The sequence below is a fragment of the Anser cygnoides genome, chromosome 2 (assembly GCF_040182565.1).
Source record: "Anser cygnoides isolate HZ-2024a breed goose chromosome 2, Taihu_goose_T2T_genome, whole genome shotgun sequence".
Classification (NCBI taxonomy): Eukaryota; Metazoa; Chordata; class Aves; order Anseriformes; family Anatidae; genus Anser; species Anser cygnoides.
Window position 1 is genome coordinate 142872511 of NC_089874.1, and position 27099 is coordinate 142899609.

The 27099-nt window shown below is 35.4% G+C and overlaps 1 protein-coding gene across 1 annotated transcript in view; it reads left to right on the forward strand.

The window, feature by feature from the left end:
- Window positions 1-27099, forward strand: part of RIMS2 (regulating synaptic membrane exocytosis 2) — a 469801-nt gene that overhangs the window by 327050 nt on the left and 115652 nt on the right. The window contains 4 exon segments of the mRNA XM_048068611.2: window positions 213-275; window positions 8657-8836; window positions 9994-10103; window positions 10934-10966. Of these exon segments, the coding sequence (XP_047924568.2) occupies window positions 213-275; window positions 8657-8836; window positions 9994-10103; window positions 10934-10966 (386 nt within the window).

The following is a 27099-nucleotide window of genomic DNA, read 5'->3' on the forward strand; positions in this document are numbered from 1 at the left end:
GAAAAATAAAAAATACAGCGCTTGTTTTTTTAATTTAAAAAGATTTTATTTTCTTCATACCTAAGAGAAAGTAGGAAATGTAAAAAGTGATTTGGAAACATTTGGAAAGCTTCCCGTTTTATTGAGAAGTGGTTGTGTCATATGAATTAGAGTGTTATTAATAATACATATGTTTCTTTATAACACTTCTTTATTTTAACTGCATTGTAAAGGTGGTACAATGGTGCAAGTTCATGGGCAGATCATGTAGTCAATGGTTCAGCTGAAAATTATGGGTAAGTAAAGAGTGTAGTGTTGCAGATGTAGCTAAAATGTATTTCTGATCTTTATAATAAGAATTCGTTTATTATTGTACTAAATGTATTCCTAATAAGTACATTTTTTCTTTATCTCTTGCTTTCTTGACTCAGAACCGAGGCACATTTATGTCTTTTTTACCAAGATTAAGCTGTTTTATTCAGTTACAGATAGAAAAAGAACATTAATTATGTTTGAACTATATTTAAAATATGTTCTCACTGTTAAGGGCTGCTTTAATGAAAAAGGGCTTTTTAAGTGATAATACCTGCCTACATTCACGCTGCTGGGGCATGTGCCTTTGAGACCTAATTCTTTTTAGATTTAGAAAAGTCCTAGCTCTAGCTGTCTAACCTATCTCCCCATGTGATTGATGTATCACCCATGTAAAGCACTGTGTACATTAAACTCTTCAGTTCTCCCCACCTGTACTTGGCTCCTGATCAAAGGAACACACAGATTTTCTTTACAGAAAGTTATGCTATTAGTTCTTTGACTTTACTGCTTCTCCCTCATTTTCTTCTTGCTCTTGCAACATTTATCTTCTTTATTTTTACTTATTTCCTTTGTGAATGTGCACAGAGCTTGCTTCCTTCTGCCTTCCTATATCTTCTAAGTAGGAGCTGGACTATGCCAGTGACATATTTTGGCTGACTAAAACTAACATATGGTATGGGTCCAAGTTGCTGATAAATCCTAAAGTTCTTGAGTTAAGCTCCCACTGATTTGTTGGGAATTTTTCCTTGATGAAGTCTAATAAGAGTTACAAAACTGTATCTCAAAAATATTTGTTATGTAATTGTGTAATTATGCAAAATAATTTTGTGCATTGGTATCTCAAAAGCTATAATTTTGTGCAAAAAAATTATAACGTAAATTGTCCATGAATATTGAACTAATTCTTTGCATTGGTTTATTTTTTGCTTATCAGTAAGTTTAATATTGACCCTACTTTGAATTCTATGATGCTATTTATTCTTCTGTGGCTGTACAAGGGAATATATATCTTTGCAGATACAGTCACGTGCCTGAAACAGATAATTGGAAGACTGTAAGGCTATACTCAGTTGAATAAAACAAGCTGTATAAAACAGCTTTATATTGAGAACAGAAGAATTACCTAAGGGGTTACTTACAGTTCACCTGTAGTCCTAAGACTATTAAAAGAAAATTGTAATTCATATTTGTCCAATATATGTTGACTAATACAGGAATTCTGTATAAGGAATTCAGAAAGTAAAGGAGAATGTTAATGACTGTTAAATTGAAACTAAAAGAATTGGCATAAAACGTTTTCACGAAAATTTCTCTGCTTTCTGGATGGGTTTATGAGGGTCTTTTGGCATAAAATCAGTGCAGCCATAGAGAATTGGGATGATATTTCTTCACTAGCTCTTTGAGGCAGAGTTCCACTGTTCGCTGGCTCTTCAATTTTAAGTGTTTTCAGTATGTGCTTTATTTTTGCTGACAGTAAGGGCCATGTGTAGTAGTTCTTCCTGGGACAGTGCACAAGCATACTGAAAATGGACAGCATTTGAAGAAGGCTGAAAAGTGCTTAGTGTAAACAAGACTTTTGTATTTGTTTGTGCTAATTGCATTAAAATAGTTTTAGCTTACTTTACTTGTCTTGGATTTAGTACAGTATACATGCTAACATAGGTAAGTATCTGAGAAAAAATCAGATTTGTAATTGGAAAAGGAACTTATTTTTAGTACTCTCTGTCCCAATTTAAATTTATCTCCAAAAGCTGTGAAAAAAGAAAGAAAGGACAAGAACATTTGTTGCAAATCAATATGACTTTTAAGTACACCATAAGGCATAGAACATACTTTAATAGAATAAGGACGACTGAAATGGATCAGATTCTGTTCATATCAATAGATTTACTGAACACCTTTAATGGTAACAGTATGATATTTTGCTCTTTCATGATTTAAGAGCTTTAAAGATAACAAAGAATTATATAACTGCTTATCTTGGAATGATCTGATTGAAATCCTGTTCTCATCAAGTCACAAAAGTCTTGTTGACTTCATTGAGGTCAGACTTACAGGTCTACTGCGAGAAGTTAAGAGGATAAATAAACATGGATATGTACTATTAAGCATAGTTTGAGATATTTTATTAATTAAATGTCTGCCACATTATTGATCTTCTAAAATGTTAACTAAAAAAAAGAGACCAACTACAACTTGTACAGCTCAAGTTTGATTTAAGATATGGAAAAAAAAAAACCAACACAAACTACCAAGGACAAATGCTTTGCAAATTTGGTATTTAGTCCTGCACAGTACGAGGGCATATTTAGGTACACGCTTGATTTTGAGCCTACATCTAATTCACTTCATTAGTCTATAGTCTAAGTGCTCTCTCTGCATTTGAACATTCAAGCCTTAGTGGGAAATGCCGCTCTATGAGTTGTCTTATATACCACTTACTCTTCAGTCATGAACAATATGTTCATTAGAACCCTTGAGTGTTTGTGTCAGTCTTCATACATTATGATCACACATTCAAGTTGAGTGGGTGAAATTTTTTATTCCAAAATGGGGAAAAAACGTGTAAGAAAGTTAAAAAGCTGGAACACTTGTACTTTGGAATATTTCTAATACTTTCATTAAAATTTAGTTGGTTATCCTAGAGAGAGTTGCATAAGCATATTCAGTTACAGAATTGAGCTGGGCAGGGGCTGGGGAGGAAGAGAATTTCATCTCTCTCTGAGAATTTTGTGTTTGCAGCTTTTGAATGTTAATCATGTTTATCATAATCTTCAGTGAATCATCTTAGGGAGATGCAGATATCTGTTCCTGCCATGCGATTCTTTAATTTGTGTCAGCTGAGTGTTTTTGTTAAAGGCGCTAACAGTTGGAAATAGTTGGTAAAAGACGAAGTATTATAAAAGGCAACTGGCTATATAGATGAGAAAATATTTTATAAGTACCAGGAACAATTGTGTAAAACCAAACATTTAATATATTATAGCATAACTCTACTTAAATCTCTCAGACTTTTAAATTAATATTGAAAGAACACCTGCATACATTTCATATTTTAAGCATAGAATAAAAATATGAATAAATATTAATATGAGAAATTTAACAGGACAAGCTAAATAAATCAGTAAGACATAAGGCGACATAAATGTTGCTTGCATTCTTTGGTCCACCTCAGTGTAAGGAAATGCTAACCTTGAAGGTTCAGTTTTTGAGAAATTACCTTTGAGTAAAATACTGGAAACTGATTCTTAAACTACTGAAAGTTAACCAGTTAAGTTAAACTACTGTTATTAGCTCATTTGCAGTATTTTCTGACATTTTAATGCAGTTACAAATAGCACCTGTGACAACTGGTTTTATTGATATTTGATTGTAATAGGTAGCATAACCCTCTGGCTGCATCCACAGAATCATAAAGTAATTTGGGTTGGAAGGGACCTCTTAAAAACTATGTGGCTAACTCTCTACAGAAAGGCCTTTGCTATTTGTCAGTAAACTACCTTAAAATCTGTTGATGAGAAGATGCATCACAGAGAGTAAATCTCTATAGATGTAGCTGTATGTGCTTTCTTTGAGCATTTTAGCAATTGTATCATGCTATCACATGTTAGTATGATTAAATATGTCTACAACAGAATCACAAAAATGACTGCAGTGCCATATACATATACCTAAGCAAGCTGTAAGCAACTGAGTTTCTGTAGCTGTAGCTGCCTGCACGTAGCAGTGTAGAGCACAGTATGCCTGGGATCACAGCCGAGTGCTCTGCTCTGTCTGCTTAGCTGCATTAGCTATTAGAAAAGTAGCTCAGATAATGGCGTGCTACAGTGTAGTCATTCCTGTGACTGTCATGTAAATATACCTGTAGTTATATAAACCAGTGTGGTGTGCGTGAATGTGTCTGCATGTGTGTGTGTGTGTATGTATATAGAAATATGTTTGAATGTTACTGCAGCTTGCTTCACCTTCTGCTTTTGTTTATTTTGTGAGAGTATTTAAAAGCATTACATTTCTGACTTTTAAAAACTATAGCACACATAATTTTATATTAAGTTCCTTTGTAGGTATGGATGATTGATTTGGTGAGGCTAACCAGTCACCAATTTATCTCAGTATTTTGGCAGTGTACTGCTCCTTCCCGTTTTCCATTACAGTACTTGTGACTCAAATTTAAATTTGCTTGGTACTAGAAATCTCAGTTGTTTGTAGACATGCTTATTTATGTTATGCTAACAGAGGATCTTGTGTCTGTGACTAAACAGCAAAGTCCCTATAGCTAGTAGAAGAATAACATGTCCAAGGATTGAAATCCAGCAACCATCCACAGACACTGACAGGTATTACCATTATATATTAGCTGGAGTTTGAAATTATGATCATTAGTAAATGTATTACTGTATTTTTCTTGTTCTGTGCTCAGTGTTTCTAGATGAAAAAAAGATGTGCTAGGAGCTGAATTATAGTGTATTGTAATTCTACAACAGTTCTATTTTTATTTCTTCAGCTTTTTGTTACAAGAACAACCTAGTACTTGTAAAATTTTGATTGGCATGATCTCATAGCCTACTTTTTTAGTCTTGAACACAGTAAAAGGGTGTTATACATGGGATTTCAGATAAGCTTTCAGTTATTTTGGGGAAAAAAAGAAAGTATTTGTGTTGTAAGCTCTTACGATTGCTTACTATGGAAAAATACTAATCTTTTGTAAGGCTACATGAGTCTAGATCAGTGAATGCATTCATTTGTTGAAAATTCTCTTTTTTATTTGTTAATAAAAGTAACAAATCTGAAAAATTAAAAATCAGAAGTGGTTACTTTCTGCATTGGGAAAATAATTATATTTTGCAGTTTCCAGAATATGAGTGTAAAACAATGCACATTAATCAGTAGTTAATAGTTAGTATTAAATGTTGTAGCATCTTTGGTTAGATATTTTAGTTACAAGAATTTACGGTGCTACTTGGGTATGGTGGAATTCTAATTCTAGTTTGGATGGGTTTGGAATATAAAATTTAAATTTAAATACTCACAGAGCTTTTCTGCATGGTGGCTTACAGAGAGCTCAAACAGTTTCAGAGTGATAGATGTGCTTGGTTAAAAAGTAGACACTGCTCTGCTCTTCCGTTTTTGTGAGAGTTATGCCCACAAGTCTTGTAGATTTTGACAGAGGAGTAGGCCTCCTGCCATGCATGATTTCCTTAGCAAAGGTAGAAAGAAGGATGTTATGTCAAACAATACTAAGAGGAAGAGGTCGCTATTTGACATTTAATGAATTTTGTTTTTTATAATGACAAGCCTGTTGGCAAAGATAAAAAGCTGTCACATACATTAAAATATTATGTAGTTGTTGAATACCTTAACTATTATGTTTCCCTCTTTAAAAATCAGTAATTCATATTTTATGACTAGAGTTGGCCATTTTATGTCCTCTAGTCAGACTAGAGGAAAGTTTCATCTAGATAACTTGGGACCATAAGCACTCAAGAATGTTACCTGAAAAGTCACGAACATCTGTTTTTCATTCACTGAGATGTCTTAAAAACTCCCTCTCCATGCCTATGGCTTAACTGCAGTGTTAATGCGTGGTTGTATATTGTAGTAGGTGAGGAGCAATAACTGTCCAAGCTGATTATTGGAGTGGTATTTTTTCTGTAAAAGGGACAGTTCTTCTCTGAAGACCTGGATCTTAAAGCACATTTCTACTGTGAAAAGGATAAGAAAAAATGTTAGGACAAAGAATATGCCTGTTTCACTCTAGACCGTAATGTGTCTATTGAATTGTTCTCTGTATGTGTATGATCAAAAAACCACACAGTGATGTTCTCAAGTGGAAGGTTGTCACGCTTATATAGCTCTCCATTTGCTACTGTGGGTATGGAGAGGTTTGCATCTTGTAAACCTACAATGTGAAGGTAACACCTCAGCTGAACCTCAAGATTAAGCATAGTCTTCAAATCCTTTGATCTACAAAAACAGCAGTGGTGCCAAAGCTTGATCTAAAAGGAAAAGGTTCGCTGCCAAAATCTGTGCTCTCTTTCCCTTCTGGAAACTCCTAGTTGTTTTTCTACCTGAAGTAAATGCCAGCTGCAGATTGCAGCAAATGGGCTACTTACAGTAACTATCGAATATGAAATTTCTGAGGCCTTTGCCTGTGAGCACAGAGGTTAGATATAGTGGCCCCATGATGCTCTCCGGAATACAAACAACCCCACTAAGTCATTAGTATTGGCTCTAATGGTCAAAATGTCTTTGTGCCTTCTAAAAGAGGCAATGAGTCAGATTCCTAGCATCCTAAAAGCTATTTCTTATTAACAGATAAAGAGAATGAAGCCTTAGGAGTAACAAATGAAAGAGGCTTAATTTCTCATGAAGTGTTTGCATGAGTCGTGGTTGCTACTCACCTGTTCCTGTGTGTCCTACCTGCTGTTGGGACGGGGAGAGAAATAGAAAATGGAATGAAACCTACTTTTGGTGGGAGCCCAAAAGGAGAAAAAAAAGTCTCTGTCAGCTCACTGATTTTCTAACGTGTGGGTACATAAAGTAGGGGTGGGCTGTCTGGACCTTGGTCATGTTGTCTTCTGTAATTATGCTGAATTCAGGAATTGTTTTTCTTAGAATTTATTCCCATAGTCAAAAAGTTATTTTTTTTTAACCACCATGCAGATGGGTGACAGCTTTCTCACCTTCTGTAGCACTGAAAACTGTATTAAACAGTTACCTTAAACTAAGCAACGTTCATATCAAAGCTAAGGTTGTGTTTCTTTGTTTGCCCACAACGTAAAAGAAGCGAGACAGTGGATGTTTTTGCTGATGAAGCGTCCCATTCAGAATCAGAACTGATAGAAGAAGAAGTGAGGTAATTTTTTTGTGGTTTTGTGCCAGGCTCATTATACTTTTTCTCTGACCTTTTAGTGCCTGAGCTTACAGTTGCCATTATGTTTCTCAGTGTGGTGTGTGTGCTTGTTAGGAGCTTCTAGATGTAGGTTCTTGGTGAATGGTATTATTCTGAACCTGTCTGTGGCCGTTCCTCGTTGCTCTCAAGGAATCCACTTGTTACCTCGTGGAAGGCACAAGGAGACATTTGTTTTAATGAACGCTGACCCATTCAGCAAAGTTAGCCACCCTGGAGAAAACTATATTCTGCCTCAATATAGTCTTAGAAATAAAATACTGTTAATGACATAAGACTCTTCATACGTAATGGGGCTGCGGTGTGTCTCTCTCATTTTTGATACTAATTAAAGTTTGGCTTCTTGTTACATGTAATCACCATCCAGTCACTCTTTGTATTAACAGACTTCATTGTAAGATGGATGACTGAGCTGAAAAAAAAGACCTAACAGGTGTAGGTTCACAATGTGTACTCTGTTGCTGTTCAGTTACTCTCGCAGAACTGGAAGGAGTATGAAGTTAATAAGCAGCTTCATCAGGATATGGATTTTACTTTTAAAATTATCTTGATTTTACATATTTTAGCATATTGCTAGCCATTATTACTCCTTGCAAATAGAAAAATTACATTGTGAAGAAAGGTTAGGCTTGATTAATTTCTGAAAGTAACAACTGGTTAATTGCCTGTGATAGTAGGAGATCAGAACGGTTGATCCAGAAATTCCTTTTTTTTGTTCAGTCTTCTTCCTGTTGCATCTGTTGCTGACCTTTTTCATTGCTGTTTTGACACTGTTCTTTAGGCAGAAGGTTAGATTTTTTTTAATATATTTTTTACTTATTTTTAATTATAACCCCAAATTTCTGTAGTTGGAGGAACCTCTGCAAGTACTAATGGTGTTGTAGATCCTCATCTGACTGTATTCCAAGTACTGCGTATAAATCCATGGCTATGGCCTAGCCAATATTTTAACAAATGTCCTCAGTCTAGTAATGCAGTTAACAGTGCTACATATTAATTACAACGTCTGGAATGTGACCAAATTTGCTGTGGACTTTCCTACAAACTACTGTTAAAGAGTGCTACCTCTGAAGGTAATGGAGTCTGTAAAAATCTATTAATGTGAGTAGAAATGCTCAATTAAAATGCACAACTAAACAACTCCCTAGCATCCAAGGCTGATGTATTATTAAACAGAAAAACAATATTTTTACCCAGAAATTGTCAGGAAACAGACTATTGCATAGATAGTCATTACTGAGACATTGGAAACATTTCAGCCCATTTATCAAGAATTTGAGTAAGCCAATGCATACATGTTTAAAAAAAACTGTATGTTATCAAGAAGCGAACTCAGAAAATTTGCCAAAGAAAATGTAGATAACAAAATTATTTTCTCCAAACCAGTATCATGCAGCATATTTTATAATTAATAGAAAAGTCAACTGAGCTGCTTTTTGACTAACATTACAGGAATTGTGAAGCAGCAGATAGACAGCCATATCAAAGATCCAGATCAACAGAGCAACGTCCTATGCTAGAGCGGACCAACTCCCGCTCCCGATCCACAGAGCGTCCTGACTCAAACCTCATCAGGTCGATGCCTTCATTAATGACTGGAAGATCTGCCCCTCCTTCACCTGCCTTACCGAGGTGAAACAGACAAATCAATCAGACTAATCCCCTTCTGCCCCACCAGCTCACCATTTTATTTTCCCAGTAGCTAATTGGTATTGCCTCTCATCCTTAGCTGATCACTAGTAGCTATAGATACTAACCCTGTCAGTGCCAACACACTATTTATATTCTATTCTGGATATAATGGTGTGGCTGCCATTGTAAATTGTTTACTAACAGTATTTAACTACATTTGTTTGTGATTTCTCATTGATCAGGAATCCTGGATAGTTTCCTACATGAAACACCTCATAATTATCATAATTTTCTCTTACAGAATGAGAAATTATTTGTGTTCATCAGACATCGCTTATGGAACAACCATCATAACATCAAATGAAACTATTTTTTTTACAAAAATGTTTCTTCAAATGAACTGTACTAACTTTGTGTTTTAACTACCATTTTAACCACCATTTTTTTTCTGACTACATTTTACTGTGCCATAGTCTGTATTGTTCCTGTTTGAGTACTTTACCTTTACTGACTGACACTTTGCAGATGTCTATACATTACTCTGAGGGTAAACATAATTCAATAAAAAGATGAGTACATTTTGGTCTAGGAGATAGATATTCACTAAGCCTCTCCTTATTTTAGAGCTGCAGAATACGTTCTTTTGCTTTCTGAAAGTGAGAGATAGTAACATCAAATCCCCAGTGAGATTTAGAGTCAAATCCCAGTGTCTTTGCTCAGTTTATTACTTATTTTGTTTATTCAAATTCCTGTAATCTCTTTGCCACTCAATGGGAATTTAACCAAATACAAACTGAGGAAAGATTATTGAATTTGGTCTGTGGGTAATTGTATGTGCATGCGGGTATTATTTCCATGTGCACATAAATGTACATACAATACATTTTCTGGCTTGACTGTGCAAACAAGCAGCTTATGGGTGTTTAGCCTTAGTTTGGTTTGGTTTTGTCTTTTTTTCTTTTCAGAGAGAGATTTCTCTTTTCAATCTTTTTTGTCTTTTTTTTTTTTTTAATGAAAAGAGTTAATACTTTCACTGTGGGACTGCAAGGGTCCCAAGTGATCTAAAACCTAATTAGCACTTTTATCAGTTCTTCAAGGTATTTAAGGATGAATTTGTCATTTAATTGCTATGGTTTGTTTTGATATGTGTCTCATAGGTCACATCCTCGAACTGGGTCTGTTCAGACAAGTCCATCAAGTACTCCAGTAGTAGGGCGAAGGGGCAGGCAGTTACCACAGCTCCCACCAAAAGGGACGTTGGAGAGAAGTAAGTGTATGGTTTTCTCCTTAATGACATTGCAAAATTGCTCATGGAGGTCAAATATGTTTCTTATTTTTCTTTGATCATTACATTTGAAAGCTCTTGAGTTTCTGTGTACAGAACTAGGATTTGATAGTAGTATTGTATTTTGTACTGTATCTCCTTTTATTATATTTTAACATCTACAATATTCTTGACTGAAATCATCAGCATTACAGTAGTCGTCAACAATATGAACCAAGATGAACTAACTATTAACATGATCCTGTTCCTTTTGAACTCAAGAGATGCTTTGTCACTAACTTCAACAGGCACAGGAAATGATCTTTTATATGTTGTTTAGTGAGAAAACTCTTGCTCTTTTGGGAATTAGGAACATAGTTGATCACTTTTGGACTCACATGGAGTGTGTTACAGAGTACTAATGTAAAACCTCCTCACTTTGAAACAGGAAGAGCAAGAAAAGAGGTAATAATCTTTAAAATAGGGAAGGCCAGCAAGGTATTTCATGATTTATGGTTTATTGATGCCGTAATTGTGCTGATCTTTAATGTCTCATAAAAGCACCGGTCAGTGGAGACATCTTCCAAAATGTTTAGAAAAAGAGGACTATAGACATGTTTTTGATAGCAAATGCATTTTCACCCTTCCACATCTGATAATTAGATGTGCTGTGCAAAATCAGTCTAAATGGACATACATTCAAATACACTCTTTTTTTTGTTTTTGTTTTTAATCCTTCTAAACATGTATATTGTATCTTTTATAAATCTTACGTTGTTTTTAACCCCTGTGCTTTGGTTCCCTTTTTTCTTTTTTTTTATTACTTTCCCTAGACAATGGAGACAAGGAGATAGAACCTTTTGAAGGTCTGTACATAAAGGAGGGTTTGTTTTTCACCTGAAAGCCTTTTTAAGAGGTTATATAGGGAAAAATAAACCCAACTGCAATTGATGTTACTTGATTGCATAGACATAGCCAGAAATGTTGTGGTAATTATTTAGTCTTTTTTATATTCAGACCCATGGCTCATAATTTTTACAGGATTCTCCTTGAAAAAAGATAATAATATTATCTAAATACAACCATCATTAAAAAGTACCTAGATATATGCTTATTTTTAAATACCAGGGATTTACAATGCAGCAAATAAGAGTATTTCAAGTTCTATTGAAGCCAGTTAACCTACATATGTATCTATCTTTTCAGGATTAGCACTTCAGGTACTTCAGGAAATTTAAGCATTTGAGGCTGTTTGACATATTGGATGTTAACCATGCATTGTATCAGAACTATGGTTTTTAATGCAAATGTGGTTTTATACAGTAGCTGAATTACTCGGTATTTTTTAAAGTATATAGGAGCAAAAATTAATTGAATCAAGATAGTCGTTCAAAAAAGTGATAACACTTTCACATAAAATTAAATCCCTCTGTATTTTGTACAATTGAAGCCATTTAATTTGCTTAACAAGCCATAAGATATCAATTGCAGTCCTTTGTTATACCACTGAGGGTCTATATGTAGTATAACTGTATATTTCATCAGACTTTTTAATTTAGTATTTAAAATGTTTATGGTGCTTATTTCCATTTTGGAAGCAAAACTTCATGACAAGAAAACTCTGTCTTCTCAGATCATCACCCTAGTATATTCGTTTCTCCGTCGTCTTATGTGCTGTGAAATGCTTACATGAAATACAGTCCAGGTGTGTGAGGAAATAATCACATCTAATCACCTGATGTTTGCTGTCATTGCTATATACACTTTCATGATTTACCACTTTTCCTTGCACTTTGCTTAGCATATCTATGTAGACTGTGAGCTCTCTGGGGCAGCAATTGTGAAGTACTGCATATTTTTACTGTGTTTGATTGGAGAGGGTAGCAGTCTCACTTACATCATAGGTTCCATAGTGAGAAAAATAGTAAATACAATAAAATAATCATTTTTTTATAGGATTGCTAGATTGTTTGCTCTGGTAAGTACTGCTGAAACTCTGTTTTTACTTGAAGATAAAGTAGTATTTTCCTGTAATTCTGTCCAAATTGGTCTTTTTGGAAAATCTGGGCTTTGGAAAATTGTGAAATCCACAGATACTGGAGTTTTCATCAAAGTGTCACCAGAGACTCAAGCCACAGTACCTAGACAAATTTCGTATTGAATTTTGCATGTATAGAGGTGGGAAATACTGAGTTAAAAATACAATCCATAGTTATCCAGCTATCACACAGTCTTCTATGTAATTTTCTATCATGAATTAAGAGCTCATATTCTAATTACAATCTAATTCTATTTTGAGGCTTTTTCTATTCTTCTTTAGGATTTTCTAATCCTTTTCTTGAAGGGAAGTAATCAATTTCTTTAAAAGGAATAACCTCTACAAGAACAGCAGATTACCTAACTTATGGCAAAGGCAGAATGTAATTACGATTAATAGTAATTTTTGACTCCGGAGAATTGCATTTTACAAAAAGTTATTTTCAGCAGTTGAAGTGCCAGTAATAAAAACTGAAATTTAGTAGAATCAAAAACACTGACTATAGTTGAATGGGTGGACTTATGTTATTATTTAACAAATAAATCATTAAGTAAACCTGAAAACTTTGTAGACATATGAGTAGATTTTTATGTCGTATTATAAGACCTGCAGGTAATCAAAAGAGTTGCCACAATAATGGAAGTTTGTATGACTGTACTGGAAAATGCCATTGTCTTGGAGAAGTAGTCCTTTCTGTTCCCATAGAAGCATATAGTTGACTTAAATGAGAGATTTTATATTGCATGGAAACACGCTGTGAAGGCTAACATTTCTGTAATTTGAAATCAAGGACTAGATTAAGTTAAAAATATACTGATGAAAGGAATTAATTAAAGATAGGTTATAGATAAACAGGAGTTAGAAGGCATTTAAGTTTTGTAGAAGAAAAAGAAAAACCTCTGTAACTCCTACAGTATCCACATTTAATTTGTATAAATTTGAATAATCTGTTACAAGGTGGCAATTGCATAACATTTCTTAAAATGTAGTGCAAGTGCTGGTACTCAGGTAGGAAGAATGGAGATATTTGCAATTTTGTTCTTGTGTAGCACTCAGTATAAGGTGGAATATGCCTTGCTTACATTTATGTGATTAGAACTGGAAGGGAAGGAATCTACAGGAAGAAAAACTGTGGGTAACTGCCTTACCGATTAGGATCAGCATTAAAAGAAATTGGCTTGATATTTAGTTCAGTGAACTGTGTTATGTGGTTGTAGATTCTTGTTCCACTTACTTCTAAACTCCAGAACAGCCACAGAAGTTTGTTTTTATGAAATCTATCTGAGTAGCTATGAACGACCATTCCTAGCGGTAGAACACTGACTTACCTGCCGCCTTCTCAATCCCCCACATACTCACCAGGAGAACATCCAGATATGACTAGCTATGTTGCATTTGCAATCTTTCATGGTCATGAAATTTTGACTAGTTCCTTAGCTTCCTGCAGCTGCATTGCTTCAAGTATCAGATTTACCTGCTGAAAGAGAGACTGGGTATCTCTGAAATGTACATTGTTATCTTAACTAGCTAGAACGTTCCATGAGCATCTAGGCAATTTTACTTTTGCTTCTAACTTCTTCATGTAGTATATTTTCATGTTAGACGAATGGAAAATTGTTCTGGTCTGGTGCCACTTAATGTTTTACCAGATTTCCACTAACAAGATGCCAGAGGACTCTTGTTAGTTGAACTTAATGCATGTTTTTAAGTTATGCTAGAGCTACTTATGTCTTGTTTATAATCAACATTTGTAGAAAAACGAGTGTTAAATAGTACCTGGTTTTAGCATTTAAATCATTATATGCCTCTTAAAGGTTCTGTGTTATCCATACTATAGACCATAAATGAATACTGGAATATTTATAATTCTTTAAGAATTAGCAAGATCTTTTTCCCCTTGTTTGTTTCTATATTATATTCCTTTATTCTTCCTCATCTTGGTAGAAGGGTGAACTCAAGGACTGCTTGCTGCTAATTAAAATAGAACACTATAAAGTGGTCTTGAAAATATTCAATATTAACCCTTTTGATTTACTGTTGATTACTAACCAAATAGGGAGTATTTTTTCCTAACAGATTTTTCCTTCTACTTCTTAAGAATAAATATAGCTCTTTCCTTCTTCATCCCTACCAAAAAATAAAAAAAATAAAAAAAAATAAAAAACACACAAGAACACACCATTCATCCAACCAAAAACCTAGAAGATTGTCAGGCCAAACAACTGTAATAAAACCTTAAAGTATAAAAATGAAGTGCTGAGAAAATCAGCAGACAGTAGAGCTCAGCCAGAATTTGCCCTTCTATTTATGCTCTGTGGTACAGACTTTAATTACATGATCTCATAATAATCTGGTGTTATGAGGAAGTTATTTCAGAGACCATTAAAGCTGACATTAATACTGATTAACTGTCCTCTCTTAATTTCAGGTATGGGTGGTCTTATTCCAGAATAAAATTATCTACAAATGGAATTAACAAGGGTAGTTGATTAGCTTTAATCAGGGATAGCTGTCAGCCATAACTCCATTTTTTTCCTCTCACTCAGATACAATTTCAAGGCTTTAAATGGAAGTAGCTGTACTATCAACTTGTCACAGTTGTCACAATTCAGGCAGAATGGAATGTGAGTTACTGAGATACTCTGATGGTTAGGAAAACACAACTACTATTTACTGTTTTGTCTCATTCGGAGCATAATTTCCCACTAAATGGACATAATTTTGCAACATAAGAAGGAATTTCATTCTGTATTTTTCAGCACCCTAACATAGCTTGATGGGATGTAGAGAAAGATTATTATAATGAAGTTGCAGAGAACCTCTATCTACACTGGTCACACTTCCATCATATTCTGTCAGCTGCGCTTTCACAGGTTTTTAAAAATATTTGTCATACTGGTAGTTTGTGTTGTAGAACATGATTGATCACATATGCATCATATTGGATAGGAACTTGGACTAACTTAAGCTTGGCTGGGAACTTGTAGTCAATCAGCAGAATTCAAAAACCACAGATATAAATATTTCCACCCATCTTTTTGTGCATGTATTTCTGTGGTACTGACTGTGTGGTGTTAGACACTTTCATTCTTGCACGGGGTAACTCTCGCATTATGTATGTTTGACAGCAAAGAGGAATGGCTGCCTTCTGATAATGCAGGAATACCTCATTTTTTTATTTCTGCTAGGAATTTGCAAAAATAAACCTTTGTACCTTTGGGTTTTACTTGTGGATGCGTAGTTCAATCTCCTGAGAGGCAGTAGAGTTCAGCCCCTAATTATTCTGAGGACTTTTCAAATATTTTATTTGCATTAGTACAGTTTCATTGAAAAACTTGAGGAAATGTTACCCATAACACATGGCTTACTTGAAAGGTTCATACCTTTCAAAGGAAGTAATGGTTCATAGTATTCTCATGTATTGGCAAAGGGAGGAATTAAAAACCTGTCTCTTCATGCCATTTGAAGGTCTTAACTTCTAGGTCTGATGCTAATATTGGCATAAAGAAAAATGAGCAAACAGTCATACAGCTGTGCTCATGACAGCCATGGTTTATTTATGTGTTAGGGTACCAACAAGCCAAAACCATTTTAGTTCAATTCTCCTCGAACCAATTTCGTTAAAAGTCTTTGACACGCCTTTTATACGTGATTTTTTTCTCAATGAGAAAAGGTTGACTGTAGGCATGGTGTCCCTGCTGAATATTTTACAGTATGGAACAGATACAATTTTGGTTGGAATTTAAATATCACAATTTTATCACAGAATTACAAAACAGAAAGCTATGTAGACATTAGTTTCCATTGCATTGGCATTGATTATTACCTAAATCTTTCTCCTTATTAGCAATAACCAGTTAGAACTAGCATGCAATCATAATTTTAAAACTGCTTGCTAAACCTAAAGTCAAATAATTCAATGAACTGTGTAGTTGCACTTAGACCTATACAAGTAATGAGAGAACTGTAAAAAAAATCTGGAAAAAGAGTACAAAAAATCAATAAGTAATCATAATCTAAACCTTGAAAAAGTACAGTACATTGCATCATATCAAAAAAATGCTTAATAACTGACATTTAAATGAAAGCAGCCTTACAGTACACCAGTTATTCACTGCAACACTTTTCTGTGTCATTATGATTGTTATCCTGGTATTAGATGAGTTTTGTCACAAAAGAAAATTTTGTTTCTTAATTAATGAGGTAAAGAAGTGTGTTTGTGTTGTTTATATCTTTAATCATATACATATACCTTCACCGTTGTACTGATTGAGAAGCACCTGTCTTTCTGAATTCTAACCACTTCGAAATCCAAGTGAGAATCCTATTATCTGGCAAATCGAGATTTTTTTTTTCCAAGCTGGGGAAACATTTGCATTGTTTCTTCAGCACATATTAAGGTACCCACTTGCTTAGGATTTATACATAGCTTTAAATATGCTCTTTGAGAATGTAGGCCTGTCTTCTATTGATAGAAAAACTAAACCAAAGTAGATGCTTGTGAACCAACTATATATCAATATATGTCTGCTTTCTCTGCTTTGGTATTTATTGTCTGCTTTCTGATGTTTCAATAATTCATTAAGAAATTGGGTTATTAAGGATGGCATATGACCATCATTACTTTCAGAAGAAACTCAATGGAGTAAACCAGAAATATTTATGAAAAATAGCAAAAGGATTCATTCAATCTTTAATTCACAGAAAATAATGTATGTCACAGATTGAGGGTTTGTATGTTGTTGTGGATGTCTTTTGTTTGATGTTTATCTTTTATTCGACAAGCTTGTAACAAAGCATGCATGTTTTTGTCTTGCTTTTTTCCCCCGTCATACCTTGCTTATACAAATGCAGCAGGAGATGAAGAAAACAAGCCTATTGGAGTGCAGGAATCAGAGGTCGAGGCAGGTCTGTCTGACCACAAGTGCCTATCTCCTTTAGTAATATTTCCCATGAGCATGTAGGGAAGCTTTGCCAGCCAACTTGTAAATATATTAAATTAAAAATCCATAGCATAGTTTATTTACCAGTTCGTAAATACATAAAATAGTTCAACTTGCAAAAAGAAGTTAACTTTTTTTTCTCCCTCTTTTTGAAAGTACTCTACTCTGTCACTATGGTAAGGTTACAGCCTTAGCCAGATCTGGGTGTACACCCCTTAGACGTGTAACCCTCTACTTTTCATTTATACTTTTGGCAGGCAAGGAAGTAAATATTATTGTACTGTGACACTTCTTTAGTTTGTGTAGGTGGACTGATGATGCTGAACAAATAGCATTGCATTGAAGTACTTAGAATATTTTGCATAATGTCTCTCATCGAGCTTGGAAGACACTTCAATCAGTAGACAAAGGAAGTTAGTATGATAAGAGCTGATGATCAAATCAAATAGATGCAAATATTTTTTGAACTCAAATACCATGTGATTAAAATATACAACTTTACATTCAAATTTCAGAAAACACACAGCCCTGCAGAGATCTAAAGATTTTTTCATCTATCTTCTTTTTTTCTGCTCTTAGATTATTTTCTTTCTCAAAGGAAGAATCATAATAACTTAAATGTGCATTTACATGCACTGTTAATAGATCACATCTGGTTTACTCTTCAAGCTAAATATTTTCTCAGAAATAATTTGTTATCCCTTTTGATAACTTTCTGTGACATTACACCAACTGTGATGGATGTGGAAGAGCAGCACAGAGTAGCTTTTCTGGTTGTAAATATTTGGGGTTAGATCAATGCTAAATTTAGCTGTCTAAAATTGTGGTTAAAAAAAAAAAAGTGTGGTACCAGCCTCAAAACCAAGGAGCACAGCCCAGAGAAGGATAATGTGGTGCAGTTATTACTGCAGTTATGTGGAGAGAATCAGGTGCTCCAGCAGGCCCAAAGAAATAATAAGCTGAGCAAAAATACTCATCTTGCACTAGCTGGTAGGAAAAGTTACCAATGTCTAAAATCCCGTCCCTACTTAACAATATAACTGCTTCAATCACAGTTTATTTGGAGTCCTATGACCTGGATTCTGCTTCCATTGGTATTTAATGGAAGAAAATATGAATCGCTGTTTCCCTCTTAAAGCCAGAAATAATTACTGTGATAGGACTCGTTACTGGTTCAGAAATCTGGATACTAGAGTTTGAAAAGTTGGCAGCTAGAAAGCAGGATTTTTTCTTTAATTGTAGTTTGCAGTAAAGCATCAAAAGTGGCCTTTAAGCCTTCCCTTTTTTACATTATAGTGCAGTGTACATTTTTCTTGCTTTTGTGGTGATTCTGTCTCTAAGTGTGTGTTGTTCACTTGTGTGTGTACTGTTCACTCTGTGTGTTTTGTGTTAATTCAAGCATAACGCATGGAATTTTGCTAACATAGTTTGCAAAATATTTGTGTGTATTGCAAAATATTAGTTACATTATTCATCATCGTATCTGTTCCTATTGTTAATCATCATTGTCTGTTTTTAATGTTATAAAGATTATGAGGAAAAACATCAAAACCCACCTGTTAATGGGAGAAAAGGCAAGTTGTGATGGTATTGTTGGTGAATTGTGGGTGTTTTCATTTACCTAGTTTTTGCTGCATGTGTGTGTGTTCTGTAGTTCTACTAGTTCAAAATTAGTAACTCCGTGTATGTTCCATTTTAATGTGTTGCTCTTCTTGCTCTTAGAATAAGTATGTTCAACTGTGGTTTTAAAATCTTTCTTAGAATCAAAAGTTCCAGAAAGATTGTTTTTACGGTTATTGAGTATGTAGTTTACACCACATAGGTATGTGATTGTGCTATCTATTTAGAACAGGTGGGTAGTTTTTGTACTTTTGCTCATTTAGGTATTCCCAGTCTGCCTTGCCCTAAGAGACCAAGTGCATTTCACAGACGTCTACAAAATTGTCTGCATTGTCTTCCATGTATTACCAGGGCTATATGCTGTTACCTCTTTTGGATATATATTTTACAAGTTTGGCACATTTTTGCTAATCAGAGGAAAGCTGGACCATTTTAGTTCCTGGTAGAGAAAGTCTCATACTATTAGCAATCATCTCTATTGTTTAGTTCTTATTATGTTTGATATTCTATTCCAAATGCTATAGAAATAAGCTTAATACCAAGCACTGAAATGTTGACACGGAGATACAGATTTATTACCTAAAAATAGAACATGAAAGTTGCAATGAACAACCACAGCTTACTTGGCAGTTTTGAGTTCATGCTGCTAAATTGCTGTGACAATTTTGAAGGAATGTGTTATGATTTATCCAGGTACTTCTAAAGCTAAATACATTTAAACTTTTATCTCATCAATATCTTCTACCAGTGAATGAAACACCGTCTAGACAGTGCCTTGGCTTTATTAAAGTCTGGATATTCATTCTTACAATTCCATCTCTATCAGGAGGCCATGCAGAGGGCAGTCCCAGTTAGACTCTTTTGGGCTATTCCTAGCTTTCTCTTTGCTAGAATAATGTAGCAGGGAGAATATAGGTACCAGGGAGAGAGAGGATTCAGTTTTGCCTGTGATGGTTCACTCTGTTGTGGGAAACACCATTTTTAATATGCTGCTTATTTTACTCTTCCTCTCACCCAGTGCAGACAGACTGTATGAGGTGCATTTGCAGAACGGGTGCAGTCCGTAGAGCAATGCAGGGGGTCATCTCTCAAACTCTGGAGGCTGTGCCAATGTAGTTCTGAGTGAATTCAAAAGCTGGAAGTCAGCTGCCATAAACATACTTCATTGTTATTACCAGATAGTTCTGTGAGTTATAATTTTAAGATCCAAATTCTAACTCTGATAAAGTTGGAGGCTTTTGTTGCTGACTTGTCTGGGTTGACACACAAGTAATGAGTTGCTAAGTCGGACTAAAGCTGATTTTGTTCTTGCTTTATCTTCCACTCCATCAACAAAACAATTTTTATAGAGAAAGCTTGAAAGAGGTACTTTGCATGATAAAACTGAATCTTACTAACCTGTTTTAAAGATGCTTTAATACATTTTGTGGTTTAGAACATCCTTCTCCAGAGCTCTTTCAGTCCAGAGGAGTGATTTGTGCCTAATATTTGATTTCAAATATTTATTACAAAAAAATACTCTCTCTTAAATTCTCCCTCAGGTCTTTTGTATTATTTTTTTTTCATGTGTTTTGTACAACACCTTTTGATCATTTGTGTTTGCAAGAGAAAGCTCCTGGTATTTCTGCTTGATTTCTACTGCCTTAATTTCAGGTGCATTAAAGATGCTGTAGTTACTGAAGCAGAATTTGAAGCCTTTTGGATTATCAGTTCCCTCATTCTTTAGAATATTTTTCATATTTACACAACAATTTTGTCTATATTATGGGAATCAGGAATGCTTCTAAGTTTTTATCTCCCAAGTTCAGAAGTGTCTGGAGCCTATTTGTTTGTTGAGTCTATACCAAGACAAGACCCAAGTCACCAAGTTGTGCCCTTTCCATGCACTCCAGTTTCCAAGTGCGTGGGAGCCCCACCATGCTGTGAGCAGTCCAGATGCCAAGAGCTAGAACTGAGATTTCACAAAATCGAATTCCAGACTTTCTGCATGGTTTAGGCACAATTTAAAGAATTTAGGTGACTATAGTGCAAACCAGGCAGAATAAGGGAACCCCAGTCAAAGAAGTGATCCCAGATTAACTTGCAGAACTAGTGTATACATGTGTTTTTTGAAAACTAAGCATGTTGCTGTCACGCCAAAGGGACTCTCATCCTGCTGGCAGACCTGAGCATCTTCTTCCATCTAAGACCATGTGGGATTCCTGGAAATGGGGCTTACACCTTGCCTGAACTACTAAACATGACAGCCATGAGTCTCTTGCGTGCTCTCTATTTCCCTGCCCATGGAATCCAGGCTTTGCTAAGAGACCATGGCAGCTTCTGAATTTTGTATGAAGAATGATACTGATTATGTTTAATGTGTGCTGTGAGTATACCTAACAAATTTGTGTGTGTTATGAGAACTTAGGGAGAGTAATACTATATTTTAATTAAATTCTAGTTCAGGCAAAGTAAGGTTTAAGTAAGGTATTGAGCTATTGAGGGTGCTCTAGTTGTAGGAAAGCACATAACTGCAATCCTTGCTTTGGGAAAAAGGGTGGAATAAAATCCCTACAAGAACACAAAACAGAAGTAAAGTACCCATAAGATGCCGGCAGCTCAGCCAGAGCCAGGAGTGGAGCACCAGGGGTGACACAAGGCAGGTCATCCCCTCACCCTGTCCCACAGCCCCCAGTGCAAGGAAAGCAGGACAGGGCCCAGGACCATAGCCAGGACCAGCTGAGAGTCCTGGTCCCTGCTGGGTCTCTGATGATAAGGGAGGGCCAAAGCCAACCAGCATGGATGAGACCAAATGCAAGAACCTCAACTTGAAAAATCTCCTGAATAAAGGCAGAGGAAGCTAAGGCTTCTTCCAGCTTTTTCAGCTTTTTGGTGAAGGACTCTAAAGCTAGCTCAGGCTTCTCAGGCAGCTCCCCCTTATCACAAGAAGGCAGCTAAACTTCTCAGCTCCTCATGTGCACTTGTGCCCTGCCAAGAAGCACATTAAAATCATAATAGCCCAGAAAGCATAAGAAATAGTATCCAAACCAGGGGCTTAAATATCCAGTAGAGTGGAATAACATGTTGTTTATATCAAACTATTAGAAAAAGATCACTGAAGAAAATGATTGGTCATATATACTATAGTCACACGTTTATGACAGAGATGCAAACATGATTTAATTCCAGCTATCAAGAAATATTTTGTTTGAATCATTGTTACATTTCAGAATTTGTATGAAGAATTTCTATTCATGAATTCCTCTTCTACGTTACATGTTTCAGGAGCTTACATACATGGAATATATGTGCAGAATAGCCTGAAAAATAAAACCAAAACCATAAACCAAATTAAACCTTACATCCTGCACTTTGCTGGGTGGATTTGTAGTCTGTTCACATTTCCTTGTGTGCATGGAGCACTCACTGATACCCAGGGGAATGCGAACTTGAGTAGACACTACAGAAGAGAGGTGCTGAGCAAAAGCTTGCATTTTGCTCCACGTTTATGTTGGTCATTACTTGTAATGTGCCTTATTTAAACTAATTAATCATCAGACTCTGGAGATATTTTGACTTTTCTTTCTGCTTACCTTTCATAACAACGTGAGGACCATACCAGGTCTGACCAGAAATCCACCTAGCCTAGTGTTTGGTCCTAGCAGGCTAGGTGTGGATGCTGGGGAAAGGAACCTGAGCAGAACAAATACATAGCAAAGCAGCAGAGCTTATCCAGGATGCTGGATTCCCAGTCTCCAATGCTTTGTGCCTCAGGGTCTTACAGAAACATCATTGTGTGGTATCTCCATCTCCCTCATAAGCTCTCTGCAACCCTTCTCCTGCCTTGAAGCGGTCCTGTCAATGTAACCCTGCAGTGCTTATCCAAACAGGTGATTCAGTAGAGCTGCTCTTTGGAGATATTCAAAATAAGCCTGTTCTGAATAGGCCAACAGGCCAGCTGCATCGTATTCATTTCTAATGTGTTTCTGGCATATAACCAGAAGAGGGAGCAAAACTGCTGTATTTTAAAAACATATATGAAGATAGGAAACAAACAAATCTGCCCCCCCCCCCCCCCCCAAACAATCCTGGAAAAAAGCCTTGATAGTGGCTTAAAAATAATGTCTTTGCTTTATGATAATTAAATATACTTTGTTAAATATTGGTATATTTATATTTAATGTACCATTAACTGACTATTTTATTCTTCTGGTACAGTTCGTTTAATTTTTTCTGATGTTTATTCATGTTTGGCAATCTGTTATATTTAGTAAAGCACAAAGTTATACTTCGATTTTTAGCTAAAGGTAGGCTGTGACTCTACTCCCTAGTGTACTCTAGTATTGCAACAAGTTCTCTCTCTGATGTTGCTTGACTGTATCTAACATTCTGCTCTAGACTAAGCAATAGAAGATACTTATTCTATTCCCCATGTAGAAGGACCCACTACTAAGACAGTTAAAAAATAAGTTTAGATTGGAATTGATGATGTTTTCTGCTAGGGAATATGATGAGATGAGACTGCTACTGGATGACTTGAACTGTTAATTGATTTACAACTACAAATAATTAATGTAGCCTTGAAGTCAATTTGAAGAAAATATTTCTGGAGTAAAGGAATAACCTACAGTGCACTATAATTTTTGTTACACTAGTAATGATAATATAAAATGGAGTTACATGGCAATATTTTTTATTACCTACCTAATGACTTCCATTAAAGTTATTTGAATGTATTCCCACTGCAGCCCCAGGGAATGAAGCCCACTTTTTTTTTATTATTTTTTTTTCTCCAAGATGTATAGTTCAGTAATGAACATGAGATGAAAACAATAAATAATTAAGATATGTCAGCATTTTTATTGCAGTGCTGCATTAGTTAAACCCACAATACAAGTGATGCTTAAATAGCTGTTTAAGAACAACACTTTATTTATTTTAAAATGCTGTTAGCATATCCCAGCATTCATTTGCTGATTTGGCTCAGTTTGCAAACTAGTTTCATGTGAAGTTGAGCGTGTGTGTGATGCATCTGACTCATAAAACTCAGAAGGGAGAGGTGCTGCCTCTGCCTCTACTGTCCACATTCCACCAGCATTTAGGAGAGTGCTCTAAGATTCAAGACCCAAACTCATTTCACTCTCTGCAGGACACAAATCAGTGCATCTCTGGCGAATGCCTTGAGCTCTGACGTGAATAATCGCTATTTAAAATATTCTTCCATGTGGAAAATATTTTTTTCCATATGGAGAAAAACTTTAGATGACCTGTTACAGTGTAAACAGGAGAGGCTAAGAAGTGGTGTCCTCAGGTGTGGTGTAAAGTATTGGTACGATGGCGCTGCCTGGAGAGGCAGGTCTTGTTCAAAATTTGATAGAAACAGGCTGTGAGTGATGGTATTTGTCTTTAGATATTGGACCAGAGTCTAGTTCCTGTTACAGCAGGGTAGGGGAACCTCAGCCCTATTTTACAGAGGTACCTGAAAGTTCCTCTGACGTAGGAGCAGCAGCAGACTTCCTTCATTGCTGACTTTGTGTCACATGGAGCTGGCCTTGATGCCATTAACAGGATGCCAGTGGTGTTAGGTGGGATTGGATTCATTCCTTATAAAATGTAGTACATCTGGCACAATTCACGTATCGTGACTCAAAGCCATTTGCTTTCCTCTGGTAGAGGTTTGACAAAGCTGGATTTTTTTCCCTCTTGGTGGACTCTCTTTTATTATAGCTCTTTCTATTATCTTTTATTATAGCTCCTTTTATTTTCTTAGGGACTTTGCTTTGTAAATTAAAACTTGCATAACATGAATTTAGCCTTTTCTAAAATAAGTCTAATTAATTCCTCTTCTCCTTGTATTCTTAATGCATGAGTTAAAAATCATGAGAATCTGGTTCAAAATGTAGTTTCTTAGCTTTTGACAATTTATTCCACAGTTCTAATGGCTTTTTACTGTGCTGCTTCGTGTTTAATAAGCAGTAGCAAAATCCACTTTTGACTCATTTTTGAAGTAGTTGTCACCATACATTATTAAGAATATAATTCCTTTCTGAGCGTTCAATTTATAGCATTAAAAATAGAAAGAAGTTCTGAGAATTTTACATTTGCAGGAAAAGATGACTAAATTAAGTATGTCCTAGTGAAAAAGTGAAGACTTTATGATAAGCTAATTAAAAGTCTAAAACTAGAAACGTACTGATAAAAATTGCTTCACAGAAATTTTTGGAGCTGAAAAGAATAAAAAAGCTGAGTAGATTTAATAAAAAAAAGAAATTAGAGAGAAAGTTTCAAGCAAACGGTAACTGAGAAAAGGAATGTTATTGTCTGTAGTGCAGAGAAAAGAAGGGAGGGGGTAGTATTTGCATAAGAAAACCCTCTGTCATTAGCATCTTGGTATTCTGCTGCATCATCTTGTTGCTCTGCAGTTTGCAGCATCATTCTACTTCAGCTGCGACATAGCTGGAGCTCAGAGCACATATTTAGAAAATCAGAAAAGCTGGAGATACGCAACAATTCTATGTTATTTCCTTATTTTTAACATTGAATGGTCTAAACAAAAATGTCATAAATGCTGAGTTTGTTCTTAACAGTAGGTATACTGGAGTGCACCAACCTGTCCCAGGCAGCATGAGTGAGTGTCATTCTCAGAAGTGAAAGGCACACGGCCAGGTGGCATCCTGATGTGCTCTGGGGAGAGCCTGGCTGCATGGCTCGCTGTGGTGCCAGTTCCCCGGGGGTAGATGCAACAATGGCATCTAATGAAACAACCGCATTTAACAATTTCATTTTTTACATTGGTGGGAAGAAATCTGAATCAGTGCACCTGATTAGAAGCAATCCTTCTAGCCCCAACAGTGCTTCAATAACTATAATTTTTGGACTCAGTAATCTCATCTTTTATATCACCTATGAGGTCAATGATTTTATGTCTTTCATTAGTCAAAACTGATTCTCACAACAGAAGACAGATTGAAGTTCATTTTGAAGTGAGAGTGGTGAGAAGTGAATAATAAATTAGAAAATGGGAAGATGTAGTTCAAAATATTTATAAGTTGGCCAAGGAAGCTTTGATTAAAACAAGGGAATAGAAGGTGGCCCTTTGCCTTGCGGGGAAAAAAAAAAAAAAAAAAAAAAGAGTGAGAGATTTTAGAGACCATAATGCATATTTATCTAACCAAAGGGGATATGGACAGCAATGGCACTTAGCGTTTTGCCTATTCATCATCTCTTACTAATCCCATAAAGAAAGCTCTCCTTTAACAAGTATTTCTTACCTTGATAGACACAGGAACGTGGAAATAGGATTAGAAAATGGTGAATATAAGGTGAAATGTTGGAGTAAATATAATGGATATGTCTATTTTTATTTCTTGGTTAAAATAGTAACCAATATTAGCCAAACTCTTGCATTGTTCCAGAAGTTAATGAAGCTTTTCATCTGATCTGAACTTGAATACTTCCGGTCTCCATATACTCAATCTAAGAGTTGCACTTACGTGCTGATAAAATGAAACAGACATTTGAGTTTAATGTTATAAGAATAACTAAAACTATAGAAGAATGATCCTTGAAACTTTTTCTGAAAGTATTTACATGGTGATACTATCACTTTTAGTATAAGCATAAAAAAGTAGCCTGTATTGCTTTATATAATGGGTTTTGCTCTTTTAAGGCTATCACATGGCAAAATATTTATTCAAAGAGTTATAATTTTATTTGATATTTATCATAAAATCAAAATTTTGTTAAGAAGAAACATAAGCTTTTATTTCCACGGTTTCAAAACACAGTGTTCCTTCTGAAGTTTAGTGCTGCACACAGTACTTCAAAGGTATCAGTTTATGTTTCAACATGCATATCTGTGGTGTCCTAAAATCATTATGTTGAAAATTTTATTGATGTATTATTACTTGAAGCCTACAACTCCATCATTTTCAAAAGTGAAAGCCACCTTTCATAGGACAGCAGCCTGTTGTAGAACAGCCATAGATAAGATGGCTACAGGATAACTGCAGATAACATTTTTAAAGGTTTACATTTTGAATTCCAGATATCCACCCCGTTCAAACAATGAAGAAAAAGAAATGTCATGGGCTAATATAATTTTATGTCTTTTTTTTTTTTTTTTTTTTTGTATGTACTCCATATCTAGCATATTCTCCATCACTGGCTATTTCTGTGATCACATAAGTGGTTATACCCATGCTTTATGTCTGTAAGGAACTTTGCATTTGGGGGGATCAGCAAAATAAGCAGTTTCACAACAGCCCAAAGCAAAAATGGAGCTTATGGTATTTAATCTATCTAATTGATTGGGCTAGATTTGGTTTTGACATGAGCTATCAAAAGGTTTAAAGCCTACAGTGTTATGGTAAGCACGCCGTTTAATTTTCAGAAGGTGGAGAATTTAACTGTAGACCAA